Source organism: Phycodurus eques, chromosome 1, assembly GCF_024500275.1.
Source record: "Phycodurus eques isolate BA_2022a chromosome 1, UOR_Pequ_1.1, whole genome shotgun sequence".
NCBI lineage: Eukaryota > Metazoa > Chordata > Actinopteri > Syngnathiformes > Syngnathidae > Phycodurus > Phycodurus eques.
The window spans coordinates 42854636-42874635 of record NC_084525.1 but is presented as its reverse complement, the minus strand read 5'-3'; the positions used below and the strand labels follow the sequence as shown (position 1 = coordinate 42874635).

At 43.8% G+C, this 20000-nt stretch overlaps 2 protein-coding genes across 3 annotated transcripts in view; both read right to left on the bottom strand.

The window, feature by feature from the left end:
- Positions 1-5838, bottom strand: part of asb8 (ankyrin repeat and SOCS box containing 8) — a 23908-nt gene extending 18070 nt beyond the window's left edge. The window contains exon 1 of the mRNA XM_061664951.1: positions 5759-5838. The gene's annotated coding sequence lies outside the window, so the exon portion shown is untranslated. The remainder of the gene's footprint in view (positions 1-5758) is intronic.
- Positions 5839-10427: 4589 nt separating this feature from the next.
- larp4aa (La ribonucleoprotein 4Aa) overlaps positions 10428-20000 on the bottom strand; it is a 69955-nt gene continuing 60382 nt past the window's right edge. For both annotated transcript variants that reach the window (XM_061693342.1, XM_061693349.1), the window contains 3 exons: positions 16480-16607; positions 16200-16401; positions 10428-12411 (listed from right to left, as the gene is read on the bottom strand). In XM_061693342.1, the coding sequence (XP_061549326.1) occupies positions 12016-12411; positions 16200-16401; positions 16480-16607 (726 nt within the window). In that variant the 3' untranslated portion in view covers positions 10428-12015. The remainder of the gene's footprint in view (positions 12412-16199; positions 16402-16479; positions 16608-20000) is intronic.

Here is a 20000-nt window from a genome sequence, read left to right as displayed (position 1 = left end):
CTCCAGCTCAGCGTCTCACCTGCCATCTGCCAGTGGATTTACAGCTTTCTGACGGGCAGGACACAGCAGGTCAGGCTGGGGGAGGCCACCTCATCCACACGCAGCATCAGCACTGGGGCGCCCCAAGGTTGTGTCCTCTCTCCGCTGCTCTTCTCTCTCTACACGAACCTCAGCGAACCCGACTGTCAAGCTCCTGAAGTTTGCAGATGACACCACTGTCATCGGCCTCATCAAGGACGGTGACGAGTCTGCATATCGACAGGAAGCGGAGCGGCTGGAGCTGTGGTGCGGCCGACACAACCTGGAGCTGAACACGCTCAAGACAGTAGAGATGATCGTGGACTTCAGAGGCATCCTTCCCCACAGCTGCCCCTCACGTTGTCCAGCTGCCTTGTGTCAACCGTCGAGACCTTCAAGTTCCTGGGAATTACAATCTCTCAGGACCTGAAGTGGGCGACCAACATCAACTCCGTCCTCAAAAAGGCCCAGCAGAGGATGTACTTCCTGCGGCTTCTGAGAAAGCACGGCCTGCCACCGGAGCTGCTGAGACAGTTCTACACAGCGGTCATCGAATCAGTCCTATGTTCTTCCATCACAGTCTGGTTTGGTGCTGCTACAAAAAAGGACAAACTCCGACTGCAACGGACAATCAAAACTGCTGAAAGGATTGTCGGTACCCCCCTACCCACCATTGAGGACTTGCACGCTGCCAGAACTAAGACAAGGGCGTGCAAAATCCTCTCGGACCGTCTGCACCCTGGTCACCAGCTCTTCCAGCTCCTTCCCTCAGGTAGGCGCTACCGATCAACGCAAACTAGAACTAGTAGACATTCCAACAGCTTCTTTCCTCTTGCGATCAACTTCTTAAACACCTAACCTATAATTCCATTACAACAAGCTGGCAATTTTTTGACTTGAGTTCGTTGTCACATTTCTGTGGGGCCAATTATGTGTTACTCGTGCACTCACTGTAGTTGTCTCGCCATGCTGCACTATTTGCATATACTGGCCACTCATGCCAGAGTAGCATCTGCTCCATTTGCACACTGATTGAGGAGTATCTGTAACATTTGCACAACCAACATTGTCCCAGATGATCGCACTACTCGTCACTTTAAACCGCATACACTCCTTGAAGTCTCAGCGCCCTTTGCACAATGGTCATTGCACCGGACTATTGCAATATTAGTCATTCGAACTGCTCTAAGTACTAGAGGACTCTGCATCTTTTTGCAAAATTGTTTTTTTGTCAATGTCTTTATGTCTCCAAAGTGTTCTGTAAATTGACTGTCTGTTGTACTAGAGCGGCTCCAACTACCGGAGACAAATTCCTTGTGTGTTTTGGACATACTTGGCAAATAAAGATGATTCTGATTCTGATTCAGTGCCACTGTCTTTAATCTGTACATCATGGCTGGCCTCACCATTGTTTTATTAACTTTGCCCTTCATCCTAGCAGAGACTCTTCTGTCACACAACACACCTGACACCTTCCTCCAACCGTTCCAACCTGCATAGATCCATTTCTTCACTTCTTGACCCCAAGTACTTAAAATCCTCCACCCTCGCTACCTTGTCTTCCTGTCACTGCGAACATCATGGTCCATGGGGATTCCAGTCTAACCTCATCTGTCAGCCTATCCATCACCACTGCAAAAAGGAAGGGGCTCAGGGCTGATCCCTGATGTAGTCCCACCTCCACCTAAAATTCCTCTGTCACGCATACAGCACACCTCACCACTGTTCTGCTGCCCTCATACATATTTTAACATACATCTCTGTCACTCCAGACTTCCGCATCCAGTACCACAGTTCCTCTCTGTGTACTCAGTCATTGGCTTTCTGTAGAGCTACGAAGACACAATGTAGGTCCTTCTGACCTTCTCTGTACTTTTCAACACCCTCAAGGCAAATAATGCATTTGTGGTACTCTTTCTAGGCATGAAACAATACTGTTGCTCACAAATACGCACATCTGTCCTGAGTCTAGCCTCCACTATTATTTCCCATAACTTCATTGGGTGGCCGATCAACTTTATTCGTCGATAGTTCCCACAGCTCGGCATATCACCCTTTGTTCTTAAAAATGGGCACCATCCCATTTTTCCTCCATTCCTCAGGCATTTTCTCACCAGCTAGTAGACCAACTGGCTTTCCAGGTTTCTTCCTCTTTAGTGCCGTTCTACCTTCCCCCTTACTAATCATTGCCACTGGTCCACCACTCTTGCCTCTTCTACTCTTCTCTCTCATTTTGCTCATTCATCAACCTCAAAGTATTCTCTTTATCAATCCAGCACACTACTGGCACCAGTCAAAACATTTCCATCTCTATCCTTAATCACCCTAACCTACTGCACATCCTTCCCATCTCTATCCCTCTGTCTGGCCAACCTATAGAGATAATGTTCTCCTTCTTTAGTGGCATACATGTCATCATATGCCTCATTTGGTACCATCAAGTCTCTGTCTCCCCTTTCCTACCAGAAGATACACCTCTTACTCTATTGCCTGTCTCTCTGATCACCTTGGCTGAAGTGGTCCAGTCTTCTGGAAGCTCCTGTCCACCGAGAGCCTGTCTCACCGCTTCTCGAAAAGCCGCACAACACACTTCCTTTTTCAGTTTCCACCACATGGTTCTCTGCTCTGCTTGAATCTTCTTAATCTTCCTCCCCACCACAAGTCATCTTACACACCACCATCCTATGCTGTCTAGCCACACTCTGCCTTCAGAGATTACATCGTCTGCTCAAGATGTAATCCACCTGTGTGCTTCTACCTTTGCTCTTGTAAATCCCCTGATGTTCCTGCCTCCTCTGAAAGAAAGTGTTCACTCCAGGCATTTCCATTCTTTTTGCAAAGGTCTACCACCATCCATGGCAGCCTGTCAGTCTGCGTTTGCTGGGACAGAGGCCAGCGTAAAGAACAAGGAAACTATCTTGCCCATTCGATTTTGAAGCGATGCTCTGACAAGCGTAGTACGCTGTAGCATGTTGCAACGGTAATCCACTCCTCTCAACGCTGCGGTCATGTGCGCAAGTCAGCCAATCAGTGCATTTCTTTAGACGTGTATATACATGGTCATATGGGTTATGCGTCCAATGAGGTGCGTTTACACACAAATGAGGAAGTGAAGCGCTCTGCAGCCAGGCTAAGCGGCTTGGCTTCGTATCAATGGCACAAAACTTCATTTTAAGCACAATGGCTCATTATTTTATGCCGAGACAAGGCCAGGATGATATCAAGGGACTTTTAATTTTGCAATATCGTGAATACTGCGACATCCCTACATAATCATTCTTTGCATATGCTTACCCGATCGGGAATATTGTATGTTTTGCTAGCTTGCCTGTGAAACTTCGAGCCCTGATTCAGGTTTATCGAGCTGGGAGCTGGGAAATATGCCTAAAAGTGATATGATAAAAATACTTGTCATTTGAAAAAAAAATTTAACCTGTCCTGTTCAGCTGCATCGTCTTACAGAATGGTGGATTTGCATGGCTTTATGCTGGAACAGTTTTGCTTTGCAACAGGGGAGTTTGAAATACTCCCTCTGCTTATTTTAAATTTTTTAAATTATTCTGATGTTTATTGAAAATGCATCCGGACAGAAAAGGGTTTTAGGGGACAGACAGAGGGATACAGCGGACAAAGGGACTAGGTGTGAGAACCACAGCAAAACAATAGTGAGACAGCCTGGATATTTGAACACAAGTAACATTACAAGACGATGGGGCATGCGGGACACCCGGTGAGGACATGCAATAACTAACCAATAGAGGACAGAAAAGGGCAGGACAGGATGTGGGGAAAATGAGCAAGGTTGTCCTACTGACAAGTGATGTGCTGGGATTCCTTTTTTTTAGTGTCTAACCACCTGTAAGAACCTGAGAGTTGATATGTTAGTATAACCTGTGTTGTTGTTATTGATCCCAGCACAAGTAATTAAAGCCTATAGCGAGCCTATCGAACCTATTAGTGAATGAACACCATATCACATGCATGTTAGTCAACTGGTGTACGGAGTTTGCTGAGCCGGCACATCAAGGAAGGGTGAGCCCAGCCCACGCCCGACCGCCGAGTCAGCGAGCACGTCCAGCAGGGGAACCATCCAGGGGGACGCCACCGACTCCCAGGACCCAGGGAGGTCCCGAGCCCGACCGAAGCGCCCCGACCAGTCCCAAAGGGAGGGGAGCAGGCACCGGACCACCACCCCCGGAGAGCATAGGGGCTCTACCCAACAACGGGTCCCAATGCAGGAGCCACCAGCCACACAAAAACAGTCGTAGCCCGCCAAAGCGAGCCCATGTTAAGCACCCATCGTGAGCACGGACCTCTCAGGGGCCCAGTTGTCGGCCGCAGTGCAGGCCCCAGGAGTCACGCAAAGAGAAATGTGAAGACCCACCACCCACCCTAAATACTAAATAAACCTATCAGAAGCTTCCAGAAAAACAATGTCATCATCTGGGTTTTCCCAAATTAATCTTGCTGTATGTACACTTCTGACTTTGAAGAAAGTAATGAAAAATTGTCAAAAAAAGAAATCCGTTTCACATTTTTCTGGCATTTAGCAAATAGATATAATTTAGCTAATCCTAACTGACCTGAAACAGGAAAGGTTTAGTCTGATTTCCTGTCAGTTAGTGAGAGAAAAAAAGCATGTCTTTTTATAGAGTGTATGCAAAAATCTGGTTTCAACTGTACATAAAAAAAATAAAAAAAAAAAATTCACCCCGATCAGAGGCTAACGTAAATTCACATATACATGACACAACACAATATTTCCTGCAAACTCTATAGAACAGCACAAGGTGACAGCATGAGTTGGGTAACAAAGGTCTGTCTTGCATTTGATATCTGATAATATAGCGCAAAGGTGTCAAACATTCGGGCTATGGGCCAAAACCAGCCCGCAGGATGAATTTTAAAGTGAAAAAATACACAAGTCACTGTGGTGTTGAGGACTCAGGATCAGATTGACAATTATTATGCTCATGTAGAAAATAGAGTGGTAATAACTCCTAGCTTTTCATAAATTGATTCAATTTTAAAGTGAGATATATTTTTTCAGTTCCAAATACCTGTGACTTTAAAGTTGTGTGTCTTAAATTACAATCACTGTGTTCAGCTATTATGCACACATGTAAATGACAAACTGACGGAAAAATTTCACACACAAAAAAACCCAACTGGTTTTGTAAAATGATCTTGAAAAAATATATATATAAATATTTTCCTAATGTACTTGTTCTGTTTTGCATTAAAACACAGGGGAATACGTGTTCATATTAATTATTATATTAAGTGTGGTGCCATATGATTTTAGTGGTCCAGCCCCTTCATGACTGTGTGTGGCCCCTGAACTACGATGAGTTTGACATATGCCTGAGACGCAACAAAGTGACATGGGCTACAAGCATACATTTGACAGCTGGCTGTTAAAGACGAAATTTAAATTAGTGTTCCGCGACGTTAGTTTTACTTTAAACGTGCAAAAGATATGTTGAACGACGCATACGTTACGCGCGCGGGGCTTCACAGCACAAGCAGATGTGAAAGTTTCCAAAACATTCCCGGCTATTGTTGCACGACCGTGCTGTACAGATCGCTAGCTCGCTAACGAGCTAACACCGCTAGCATCGGCAAACGGGCACAGGAGGAACATAAAAAAAAAAAAAAGGAAACGACACGAATTCTGAGCGCTTGGCTATAGACCTTGCCGCGGGCATCGACAAGTCGACGGTTCAATGCGAATGCATACCTTTTATGATCAGCAAATTGACCCGTTTGCCGAACTGCCTGTTGGCTGGGACAGTTTGTTCGACCCTCGGCTTGCCACACACAAAAACACGACGTCATCGTCACGTGTGACCACGCCCCAAATTCACGCTGGTGCAAACGCAATACCGACACACTGTTATCATGGCTATTTCTAATTTTTGCTACATTTAATCGTAGCTCACTGTTAATGTTGTTAGGTCGGAGTTAGCTAGCGCTTTTTTTTTTCTAACTAGGCAACGTTTTAGGTGGTCAGAGAAAGCGCCACTGTTTGTATTGGAATAAAAGAAGCTAGCTGTCCCGAATTTCAAAGGCAAAAGGTGAAACTGACTGGACGCATTACAACTCCTGTTAGCACACAGAGAGGGAGGGAGGGGAGAGCAAAGAGATTATTCTTATTTATTTTTTAAATAGTATTATTATTTGTACAAAAAGTCAATGTCAGGTGTTGTGTTTTACATGTTCAAGTCCCAAAAATAAAGCATTTTTGGGGGATGAATTTTTTTTTTCATCCCATTTTTGGGATTTGTTATCCCCCCCCCAGACATTCGTATTAGTATTGTTTGATAAATCTAAAATTAAAAATTACATTACATTTAAAACAAAATAAAAAATTACATCTTCATTTGCTGTGGTTCAACATTTAAATAACCTTTATCAGATTTTCCCCCAAAGTGTTATGCTTCTCTTTCATAAATGTGAGAATGAAATCTAGTTAAAATGTACCAAACAATGAAATTTATCTTGCCTTGCTAGGAGCTCAGCACCCCTAAACCTCTGATCCTAGAATAGCCCCAGGATGAGATACATTTTCCATTGGAGTTAGATGGTGTTTGCCTTAGATTTTCTTTTTGAATCCAGTATCTTCCACAATTTCATCATTAAAGCAATTTAATACTTCAATGGAAAGTATTAAAAACTGTGGTTTTAACAGTCAATGAGGCATTTTTGGTCATAAAGGTGTCCAGAGGGCGTATTTGGAACTATTTAAGGCCTACAGAAAAACATACTGATGCAGTCATATCAATTTTGTTGTTATAGTAATTTTTGACTGAGCGGTTATCACATCCTTCATAATGTGAAGTTAACCAGTACCATTTGCTGAAAGGCAACACCACACCATCATGTTCTCACCTCTCACCTTTCACTGTTGGTATGGTGTTTTTAGGGTGATGTGCAGTGCCATTTCTCCTCCTTTATGGAATCCAAACACTTTAATTTTGCTCTCATCCGACCAGACTATATTCTCCCAGTGTTCAACTGGTTTGTCCAAATGTTGTTCAGCAAACTTAAACAAGCTTTGACATGCTTTTTTCACCCCAGCAATTGGGTCTTGCGTGGTGAGCGTGCATACAGGCCATGGCAGCGGAGTACATTACTCACTGTTTTCCTTGTTACAACAGTACCTGCTAATTCCAGGTCCTTTGAAGCTCTCCACAGGTGGTCCTTGGCCCTTGGACAACTATTCTGATTATTCTTTGCACTCTAAATTGCTACTCTGCCATAAAGCCTCGACTGGTGGAGGGCTGCAGTGATGGTTGACTTTCTAGAACTTTCTCCCATCTCTCCACTGCATCTCTGGAGCTCAGCCACAGTGATCTTTTGGGTTCTTCTTTACCTCTCTCACCAAGGCTCTTCTCCCCCAATTGCTCAGTTTGGCCTGACGGCCAGCTCTAGGAAGGTTTCTGTTCGTCCCAAACGTCTTCCAGTTAAGGATTATGAAGGCCACTGTGCTCTTAGGAACCTTAAGTGCAGCAGAAACTATTTTGTAACAGTGGCCAGATCTGTGCCTTGCTGCAATTCTGTCTCTGAGCTCTTCAGGCAGTTCCTTTGACCTCCATCCATCCATTTTATGAGCAGCTTATCCTCACAAGGGTCGCAGGAGTGCTGGAGCCTATCCCAGCTATCATTGGGCAGGAGGCGGGGTACACCCTGAACTGGTTGCCAGCCAATCGCAGGGCACATGTACTTCCTGCGGCTTCTGAGAAAGCACGGCCTGCCACCGGAGCTGCTGAGACAGTTCTACACTGCGGTCATCGAATCAGTCCTGTGTTCTTCCATCACAGTCTGGTTTGGTGGTGCTACAAAAAAGGACAAACTCCGACTGCAACGGACAATCAAAACTGCTGAAAGGATTGTCGGTACCCCCCTACCCACCATTGAGGCACGCTGCCAGAACTAAGACAAGGGCGTGCAAAATCCTCTCGGACCCTCCGCACCCCGGTCACCAGCTCTTCCAGCGCCTTCCCTCAGGTAGGCGCTACCGATCAATGCAAACTAGAACTAGTAAACATTCCAACAGCTTCTTCCCTCTTGCGATCAACTTCTTAAACACCTAACCTATAATTCCATTACAACAAGCTGGACATTTTTTTGACTTGAGTTCGTTGTCACATTTCTGTGGGGCCAATTATGTGTTACTCGTGCACTCACTGTAGTTGTCTCGCCACGCTGCACTATTTGCATATACTGGCCACTCATGCCAGAGTAGCATCTGCTCCATTTGCACACCGATTGAGGAGTATCTGTAACATTTGCACAACCATCAATGTCCCAGATGATAGCACTACTCGTCACTTAAACCGCATACACTCCTTGAAGTCTCAGCGCCCTTTGCACAATGGTCATTGCACCGGACTATTGCAATATTAGTCGTTCGAACTGCTCTAAGTGCTAGAGGACTCTGCATCTTTTTGCACAATTGTTTTTTGTCAATGTCTTTATGTCTCCAAAGTGTTCTGTAAATTGACTGTGTGTTGTACTAGAGCGGCTCCAACTACCGAAGACAAATTCCTTGTGTGTTTTGGACATACTTGGCAAATAAAGATGATTCTGATTCTGACATACAAACAAACAACCATTCGCACTCACATTCACACCTACGGGCAATTTAGAGTCTTCAATTAACCTACCATGCATGTTTTTTGGGAGGGGGGGGGGGGGGGGGGGGTGGGAGGAAACCGGAGTGCCCGGAGAAAACCCATACAGGCACGGGGAGAACATGAAAACTCCACACAGGCGTGGCCGGGGATTGAACCCCAGTCCTCAGAACTGTGAGGCAGACGCTATAACCAGTCGTCCACCATGACGCCTCCTTTGACCTCATGATTCTCATTTACTCTTGACATGCACTGTGAGCTGTAAGGTCTTATATGAACAGGTGAGTGGCTTTTCTAATCAAGTCCAATCAGTATAATCAAACACAGCAGGACTCCAATTAAGGTGTAGAACCATTTTAAGGATGATCAGAAGAAATGTACAGCACCCGAGTTAAATATGAATGTCACAGCAAAGGATCTGAATACTAATGGCTGTGATATTTCAGTTTTTCTTTTTTAATAAATCTGCAAAAATTTCAACTGTTTTTTTCCTGTCAATATAGGGTGCACTGTGTACATTGTGGGAGGGGGAATCAAATGATTTTAGCAAATGGCTGCAATATAAAAAAAAAAAAAAAAAAAAAAGTGAAAAATTTAAGGGGGTCTGAATACTTTCCGTACCCACTGGGTTCCATGTAAATTTTCAGCTACGACGGTATCCAGGGTGTGCAAAGTGTGAACAAGATGTAAGAGTAAGATCGAGTTAAAAAAATTAACTTCCTGCAAAATCAAAAACTATAAAACGGCCAAAAGTATCGCCAATTTAAAAAAAGGTTAAAACTGGAGAAAAATGCCCAGGTTTTGTGAATCTCCATCCATCCATCCATCCATCTTTCGCTTATCAGAGGTTGGGTCGCAGTGGAAGCAGCTTCAGCAGGGAAGCCCAGGCTTCCTTTTCCAGATCTCATCACCAGGGAGGCGTCCGGGGTCATCCTAACCACATGCCCGAGCCACCTCATCTGGCTCATGTCGATGCAGAGAAGCAGCGGCTCAACTCTGAGCCCCTTCCGGATGACCAAGCTTCTCATCCTCTCTCTTAAGGGAGAGCCGTGATATCATGCGGAGGAAACTCATTCTGGCACTTGGATCCGCGATCAAACCGGAGCCCCTTAAACACCTCGGCTGCGCCTTGAAATTCTGTCCATAAATGTTATGAACAGAATCAGTGACAAAGGGTCGCCTTGGTCCAACTCTCACTGGAAAAGTATTTTTGACTTATTGCCGCCAATGCGGACCAAACTGTGACACTGGTCCTACAGAAACCGAACATTCCTTATTAGGTGGTCCGGTACCCTATATTCCCGGCGCACCATCCACAGGACTCCCAGAGAGACGCGGTTGAACGTCTTCTCGAACTCCACACAACACACGTATACTGGTCGGGCAAACCTCCATGAACCCTCAAGGACACTACTGAAGGTGGAGAGCTCGTCCACTGTTCCAGGACAAAAACCATACTGCTCCTCCTGAATCTGAGATTAGACTTCTTGACAGAGCCTCCTCTCCAGAACCCCTGAGTCGACCTTACCGGGGAGGCTGAGGAGTGTGATCCCCCTTTAGTTGGAACACAACCTCCAGTCCCCCTTCTTTAGAATTTGATTGTGTGTGTTATTTGAATACACTATCTGAAAACAAAAATGTGTTATGTAGATTTAATTTTTTTTTTAGATAGTGTTTGGTGAAAAGGACCAAAATCCAAACGCTTTTCAGTCATAAATGGTGTATGATGCACACAATAGCAGCTGGAAGAAAAAAAAACAGGACGCAGAAAAGCCAAATCAAAATAATTTATTTGGTGACAATTATTACAGTTCTTGGATTGTGTCTCAAACACTTGTTTATATTTCCTTTTACAATCCCAAACCAAAAACAAAATCAACAAATTGAGCCAAACATGAAAAGGACGGTGGTGGTGGTGGTCATATCTCTGCCTGTCAAGCAAATGTTTGCAAAAATCATTTCACATTTTCCACGAGCATTAGTGCATTTCTTGTTGATTCAACTCATTGGTGAAAACCAAATGGCAGATCCAGTGATTGCTTCCTCATTTACTGCACCTCTACACCCAAAGCATCATCATCTCTCTCGCTGGCATGGAACGGTTCATTACACAGCATGATTCCATTTGGTTTTGTCACTGCGATTTCACACAACTTTGGGGAAACCAGCCTACCAAGATTCAGAGAAAAAACCTTGCGCAACAAAATTATAAATATTTAAAAAGCAATACGTACAGTGAGCTCAAATTTCAACATTCTAATGTTAACCAGTTATTTTTCCAAAATTAAAAAAAAGAAGCAAACTCACCCTAAAAAGCACAATCAGGTTGACCCCTTCTGTCAGAAGCCTCCATACTACTAATTGAAATCTCCCACACACATCTAGTTAAGGGGTTTTAAGAACTAATAGCGCAGCCAACTATACTTCTATGGTCTTTTCACAAATCCACTTTTGCTGGGCCAAAACAACGACATTCGGCGGACTGTATGCTAGCGTGCCGCGATCTCAGGTAGCTGATAATGACAATTATTTTACATCCAAACATAGCTGAGCCCTCAGCTAACTGCACGCCGCAGACTTCAATGCCAGGCCACCACTTAAGTGCAGTTCAAACATCCTGTGAGCGTTTACAGTTTTGTATCGTCCCTGATACACTACACAAACATGTAAACAGAGATCCTGATCAATGTTCTGAATCCAAAACGTTTGAAAGGTTTGAGATCGAAAGCAACATGAAAATCGTGGAGCAGAGCTCACAAGAAAGAGAAGGGGGGAAGAAAGAAGAAAAAAAAAAAAAAAAAAGCATTGATTTTTGACTGCCACAACTTTTAAGCCAAACGTGAATTGGGATCAGACAACCATGTCATTGCCCACAGCTACCAGTATAAGGACTCTGTCTCATTAAACATCATTTTGCTATAACAATGCAGAAACAGTCAACCCCTTCAGTCATATTTGCAAACTAAAGCACAGCTCATTGTGTGTTAGTGATATCTTTGTATATGTACATGACATATGCATGTTCTCTTTAGTGCTTATTGTTTTTGAAATTAAAAGGTGGTAGAGGGCCACTTACAGGGCACCAGCATCCTACCTTTCCCAAGGCAAGCACAAAATAGACGACCTCCGTGGAAAGTCAATTCTTTTGAGCACAACGCCAGAAAAGCCTTTCCAAATCACTTGTTTCAGGTCATCAGTCATTTAGCTCACAAGTCCTGGATGTGCCGCCATGTGGACAAGTTCCAAGGGGAAGGTAGCTACCATAATGTTGTTGCTTTTATGTTAATCATTTTTATATAATTAGACATATCCATGTGGCGTTTCATACATCTTTTTTCTATTCATAGAGTTTTGTTTTCCATTACTTTGGCAATACCGGTGGGATATTCTGCTCTTTGCCAGCGTGCCTGTAATTTCCCTGTGGAGAGTGGCGTCGGGCAATAGGCAGCCGCCTCTGCTCTCTGAACTTGAGGTCGGTGGTAGTGCCTCGGGGCCCGTTGCTGCGGTAGTAGCTCTTGGAGTCACGTTCACGTGTGGGCCAGCTATCTGTGCACTCCCGCGCCGCCTCTCTGTCGTGGCCTCGCTCCGGCTTGTCTCCAGTAGGGCAGTTGGAACTGGGTTCCTCCGACTTGTTCACGCGCAACTCGCGCAAAGGCTGGCCTGCCCCCGCACTGCAGAGGGGCAGGACAGGGGCCATGGGCGGGGGGTCCTTGGGAGGCCGTTGGCACACCTCAGCATAGCTTAGTTTGCGGGGCTCCTAAACAAGGGGGACGGAATATCACTGACAATCCCCCAATCCATACAAATTTTTCTCCTAACAGTTTGACTACTTTATCATCCTTATATTTATTTTTAAGAACATAATTCTTGAAAAGCATGTCACAGACAAAGACATGTAATTGTAATGCAAAAAAAAAAAAAAACAGTAATCCCTCGCTATATCACAGGACATTGCAGATTTTTTTTAGTAGTTAAAAAGATCATCGCAATGAATTATAGGTTTCCATCATAGTTTGAATACATTGCTAGGACCGTCAGTGTGAGGAACAGTGTCAATGCTAAAGGCAGGACATCGCCTGCTCATGTCCACATGGGCTGTGCACATCATTGATGTAGGGGGCAACAGCCTGTACTTGTGTTGAGTGTGGACAGATGGTGACTTCAAGTGGAAAAATAAAATACCTGCACCTCAATTAAAGATTGCATATAGGAAACCTATAAACGTATATTATAATGTAATAAAATAACTGGTCGCTACCTCGCAGACATCACTTACTGTGGGGGTTTCTGGAACATAACCCCCTGTGATAAACGAGGGTGGATTCCCACATACACATTTATTTGTGGCGGGTCGGCATAAATTTTGGCCGCAGCAAATTTTGGAAATTGTGCTGTGAAATGCTCCTTTTGTGTGTCTACTCGTGATCCATACCACCAATTTCTTTTCTGAAACGATACTGAAAACACAGTCCCTCAAATGACTGAAGTATCAAAAGTATCAATATTTAATTTTGAGAATCGATGATCTGGTATCAGTGGCATCGCACTGATACCAGATCATCGATTTCAGTCTCGATTAGCCCCAAGCCAGTGACGCTGCCTCAGCCAGTGTAATGGGGTCTCGTTACAGCACACTCTGTGCTGTTTTTGTTTGTATTTGTATGTATTTTCGCTTGGAAACGCCACTCCATGTTGGGGAAAAAAGCCAACATAGTCTTCAGGACCTTTTGAGTTTCGGATTACGTCGCGAAAAGACTAACAGGAAGCGAACCAAAGCTGCAGAGCACGGCAAGCGTACTTAAAAGGTCAACTTACCAAATCAACATTTTCTGGTATTTGGGATGTTATATTGGCTCTATAGTGCCTCAGTAAACATGTGAAATATGAAATAAAATCCCCCTCGCATTCCAGGTTTTTCTGCCGAGAAGCCTGAAATCAGGTCATTCGAATTTCTCAAGCTTATCTGCGTCACTAGTGAAGATCTCCGCCTTACCTCTGCCCCCGAGCCAGTACTGTCAACATAAACACGTGTGCTCTCACAAGTAGAGATTGTTGGGCCTTCTACACAGAGGCAACCAATAAGAGGAAAGGGGGCGGTCTTAGCCAAATATGGACAACGCGGATACAAAACTGGGTCAAACAGAAGTAGCTGTCAGAAGGGCCTGGACACGAGTATAACAAAACCATCCATCCATTTTCTGAGCCGCTTCTCCTCACTAGGGTCACGGGCGTGCTGGAGCCTATCCCAGCTGTCATCGGGCAGGAGGCGGGGTACACCCTGAACTGGTTGCCAGCCAATTGCAGGGCACATAGAAACAAACAACCATTCGCACTCACATTCACACCCATGGGCAATTTAGAGTTGTCAATTAACCTAGCATGCATGTTTTTGGGATGTGGGAGGAAACCGGAGTGCCCGGAGAAAACCCACGCAGGCACGGGGAGAACATGCAAACTCCATACAGGCGGGGCCAGGGATTGAACCCCGGTCATCAGAACTGTGAGGCAGACGTACTAACTAGTCGGTTACCGTGCCGTAACAAAACCAAGGTGTTTTTTTAATGAAATTGAAACATTTATACTAAGTCCATGTCAGAGAGTCAGTCTATGGAGGTCTAAATGGCCAAAATATGGGTCGTTTAACTTCGTTGACTCCTTTATGCACAATTATACATTTTTTCAGTTATGTAAATGATATTTGTGACAAAAATAAGGATATAAATGCAACTATTAAGCCTCATGTTGACCATTAATCTAAGACTGCGTCACCTCAGCGTCCTACTTACCTTCATAATCATATTTATTAAAAAAATTTGAAAAAGTTCCAACAAAAGTATTTAGTCGCAATTTTATGTGCAGTACGGCATGTTCTGAAAACAACTACACTGTTACCAAAAATCAAGTTCTGCTCATGTTAAATGTTTTATATTCAAATCACATTTTCTTCCCTTAACCCAAACCGCCCCATGTATGCTGATATTAAAGTTATGCTGCTCTTTCGCTAATTTAAGTAGAGCATTTATGAAATGTCAAAAGAAAAAAAAACAATGCATGTATACATGCATTCCTTTTGTTAAGCTTGGCTTTTATCTGAACATGCATTGTTTCCATTGTCTTTAAAAATGATATAAAAGAAATTACCTGTTTAGTCAGCCACTGCTTGTTGCAGACAAACTTCATATTCACAGTAAAATACAGAATTACCTCGAGCCAGTGTCAATATTTATGATATTCAAGGCTACGGTATGCCAATTACGTAAGATGAAACATGCATGGTGCAGTACTGTCAAGGGAAAAGGTAGTTTAGAGCGCTCTGTGTGTTTGATTTTACATTTTATATGAATTTATTTATATTTGTTTATCTGTTTAAAACTATGATCCAAAACTATTTTTTGTTAAAGTAATTTTCACCCAAGCCACTACAAGAGTTGATGAGAGCATGCTCATGTCTTGCTATATTTTTCAATATATATATTTTTTTATATTTAGTGACTAACCTATACATTCCCGCGCTGGATCATTTGGTGGTGCTCTAAAATGACGTAGCTGAAATGACGCATTATACCTACAAACGGGCAGCCCCATATATGATATGGACAGCGCAAATGTCGACTGAGCCATAGAGAAAGGAGAAAGAATGTGGGGGGTGGAAGGAGGAGGAGGAGGCCGGACAAGCATTTAGCCTACTTCCCGTAGGTGTGAATGTGAGTCCGAATGGTTGTTTGATTCTATGTGCCCTGCGATTGGCTGGCGACCGGTTCAGGGTGTACCCTGCCTCCCGCCCGAAGATAGCTGGGATAGGCTCCAGCACGCCCGCGACCCTAGTGAGGATAAGCAGTAAAGAAAATGGATGGATGGATATCCAAGACGAAGACTTTGTTGTAATGCTGTATTCCAGCATTTAGAGGGTGCCAGAAATCGCAGTTATAGTTTTAAACAATTGCATTTTTAAAATTAAAATATTTTCATTTATTATAAGACAAATGGTGTTTGTTTAACTGTAATATTTTAATTTATTGTAAGATAATTGGTAAGTGTTTGTTTAACTTTAACACCCCCCCCCACCCCCCCAAAAAAAATCCCTGGCCAGCCGCCGGATACCCACCACCACAAATCGATTTCGGTCCTGTGGGAAACGCTCTCTTCCTTGAACAAATGTACTAGACCAGCACCTAATGCAAGATTTATCACAAAGCTACCTTAAATTTGCACCATTGGTAATGATGTATGTAATGATCTCTCATGGGTAATACACCAGTTTGTAGCTCATTCTTTGACCCAAATGATATTTTTAATGCTAGATTTTTGTTAACCATGAATTTTTGTGTGCTTTTTATTTTGTTGTACAAAAAACAGAAACAAAAATAGTGGTTAATTTGTGACTTCTCAGAGTGAGCGGTGGGGACTCAAAAGTAAAAAGGTGAATTCAGTCTGAAATTCCTTTCTTGTTTAAAACAATAAAACCTTGAGAGCACTCTATGAAACTGGATTGTCTCATGAATGTGTTGGCCTAACTGCTGCCAGTAAATGGCACCAAATAGTCACCTGTGCAGGTGCAGGAACGGCAGCAAGAAGAGGTGGGGGTGTGCTGGGCTTTAGTGGGGTTGAGGCGGGAGGCGGCGCTGGAGGCCTCCAGCTATGCACAGCTTGGGTGGAGGAGGTGGGGATGACGGCGGTTTCAGCCGGCATGCTGGCAATCGCTTTTGAAACGACCAGCTCCGTCTGCTCGACCCGCTGCTCCTGACTCCTAGTGTCATGTCCAAACAAAAAGTGTCTCGAACCTCTAGCCATGTTGACTGTGAACTTCTATGCTACTGTTACTTACCTAGGGGCCAGTGGTGCAAGTGGTTGTGCGACAGACTTTGTGGCAATCTGGGTTGGACTTGAGCACGCCAAAGCATCCTCTGTGACCACAGCTGTACTAACACTGCTTTCTTTATTTACCGCTTCCATCTTTAAAATAAAAGGTATACATGTTACGACTCTCATTACCATATAGCCATGTGCAGTGGTACCTTGAAGTTTGAAGGCCACAAAAGCTATACATTTTGTTGGTGAAAAATGTGCCCAAAAGTTGAAACCATTTTTGGACTTTTAAGTCATCATATCACCAAAGTCGTCAATGTGCCTCACGAGACCACATTTCAGCCAGCACATATGGATTGTGTGTGTTTAGCTTTTTTGCTTTGAATTTTCGAAACCTTGTGTTTGGCAATGTCACATGCGCCGTGAAGTTGTTGGTGTGGTGGGGGCCTGTTTGTGTTTGCCGATGTATCCATGTAACACAAAAATAATTTTGCTGTCTTAAACCCTGTTTTTCACAGTCTGGCCTCTGCTTCTGCTAATAGACAAGCAGTTGGACGCCACAATCACCCACCATTGAGCGAGGCGGAAGAGAAGACTGCCAATAAACGGCAGGCGCATGTCCTCGGGTTCCAGCCCACAGGCTGACATTCTAACAAAAACTGGGCTATTCATTGGTCAGCAGTATATACAGACCCTTTCCAAAAATTTTGAATAGCATGGAGAAGTTTACTTATTTCCATAATTCCATTCAAAAAGTTAAACTTTCATAGATTATAGAGTCAGGGCCCACAATTTAAAGAATGTGTTTATTTCTACATATATATATATATACGTATATATATATATACATATATATATATACATATATATATATATATATACATATATATATATACATATACATATATACATATACATATATACATATATACATATACATATATATATATACATATACATATATATATATATATATACATATACATATATATATACATATACATATATATACATATATACATATATATATATATATACATATACATATATATATACATATATATATATATATATACATATACATATATATATATATATATACATATACATATATATATATATATATACATATATATATATACATATATATATATATATACATATATATATATATATATACATATATATATATATATATATACATATATATATATATATATACATATATATATATATATATATACACACACACACACACACACACACACACACACACACACACACATATCAGAATCAGAATCATCTTTATTTGTCAAGTATGTCCAAAACACACAAGGAATTTGTCTCCGGTAGTTGGAGCCGCTCTAGTACAACAGACAGTCAATTTACAGAACACTTTGGGGACATCAAGACATTGACAAAAAACAATTGTGCAAAAAGATGCAGAGTCCTCTAGCACTTAGAGCAGTTCGAACGACTAATATTGCAATAGTCCGGTGCAATGACCATTGTGCAAAGGGCGCTGAGACTTCAAGGAGTGTATGCGGTTTAAGTGACGAGTAGTGCTATCATCTGGGACATTGATGGTTGTGCAAATGTTACAGATACTCCTCAATCAGTGTGCAAATGGAGCAGATGCTACTCTGGCATGAGTGGCCAGTATATGCAAATAGTGCAGCGTGGCGAGACAACTACAGTGAGTGCACGAGTAATACATAATTGGCCCCACAGAAATGTGACAACGAACTCAAGTCAAAAAATTGCCAGTTTATTGTAATGGAATTATAGGTTAGGTGTTTAAGAAGTTGATCGCAAGAGGGAAGAAGCTGTTGGAATGTCTACTAGTTCTAGTTTGCGTTGATCGGTAGCGCCTACCTGAGGGAAGGAGCTGGAAGAGCCGGTGACCGGGGTGCAGACGGTCCGAGAGGATTTTGCACGCCCTTGTCTTAGATCTGGCAGCGTGCAAGTCCTCAATGGTGGGTAGGGGGGTACCGACAATCCTTTCACCAGTTTTGATTGTCCGTCGGAGTTTGTCCTTTTTTGTAGCAGCACCAAACCAGACTGTGATGGAAGAACACAGGACTGATTTGATGACCGCTGTGTAGAACTGTCTCAGCAGCTCCGATGGCAGGCCGTGCTTTCTCAGAAGCCGCAGGAAGTACATCCTCTGCTGGGCCTTTTGAGGACGGAGTTAATGTTGGTCGCCCACTTCAGGTCCTGAGAGATTTTAAGATTGGAACTTGAAGGTCTCGACGGTTGACACAAGGCAGCTGGACAACGTGAGGGGCAGCTGTGGCGAAGGATGCCTCCTGAAGTCCACGATCATCTCTACCGTCTTGAGCGTGTTCAGCTCCAGGTTGTGTCGCCCGCACCACAGCTCCAGCCGCTCCGCTTCCTGTCGATATGCAGACTCGTCACCGTCCTTGATGAGGCCGATGACAGTGGTGTCATCTGCAAACTTCAGGAGCTTGACAGTCGGGTTCGCTGAGGTGCAGTCGTTCGTGTAGAGAGAGAAGAGCAGCGGAGAGAGGACACAACCTTGGGGCGCCCCAGTGCTGATGCTGCGTGTGGATGAGGTGGCCTCCCCCAGCCTGACCTGCTGTGTCCTGCCCGTCAGAAAGCTGTAAATCCACTGGCAGATGGCAGGTGAGACGCTGAGCTGGAGAAGCTTGGTTGATAGGAGTTCAGGGATGATGGTGTTGAACGCTGAGGTGAAGTCCACGAACAGGATCCTCGCGTAGGTCCCTGCACTTTCGAGGTGTTCTAGGATGAAGTGCAGTCCCATGTTGACTGCATCATCCGCAGACCTGTTCGCTTGGTAGGCAAACTGCAGGGGGTCCAGCAGGGGACCTGTGACACTCTTGAGGTGGTCCAGCACGAGACGTTCAAAGGACTTCATGACCACAGATGTCAAAGCGACAGGCCTGTAGTCATTCAGATCAGAGATTGCAGGTTTCTTGGGGACTGGAATGATGGTGGAGCGTTTGAAACAGGATGGAACTTCGCACATTTCCAAAGATCTGTTAAAGATCTGAGTGAAGACTGGAGCGAGCTGGTCCGCGCAGACTTTGAGGCAGGATGGGGACACTTTGTTAATCTTCTGTTGTTTGAAGATGCGTCTCACATCCTGTTCATGGATGGTTAACGCAGAAGTCAGGGGTGCGGTTGTGGTCGCGGGTGCGGGCGGGTGGGTGTGTGGAGTGAAACTGTCCTTTTCAAATCTGCAATAGAAGGTATTCAAGTCGTTGGCTAGTGTGCTATTGTTCTCAGCTTGGGGGGATCGTCGCTTGTAATTAGTCAGCGATTGGAATGCACGCCAGACTGTTTTTGAGTCGTTTGCGCTAAACTGTTTTCCCAACTTTGCTGCATAAATCCTCTTTGCAATGTTAATTTCTTTAGTCAGCTGGTTTCTAGCTCGATTATACAGGGCCCTGTCCCCGCTCTGATATGCGTCTTCCTTAGCTTGGCGAAGCTGCTTAAGTTTAGCAGTGAACCACGGCTTGTTGTTGTTGAATGTCCGAAATGATTTTGTTGGTACAC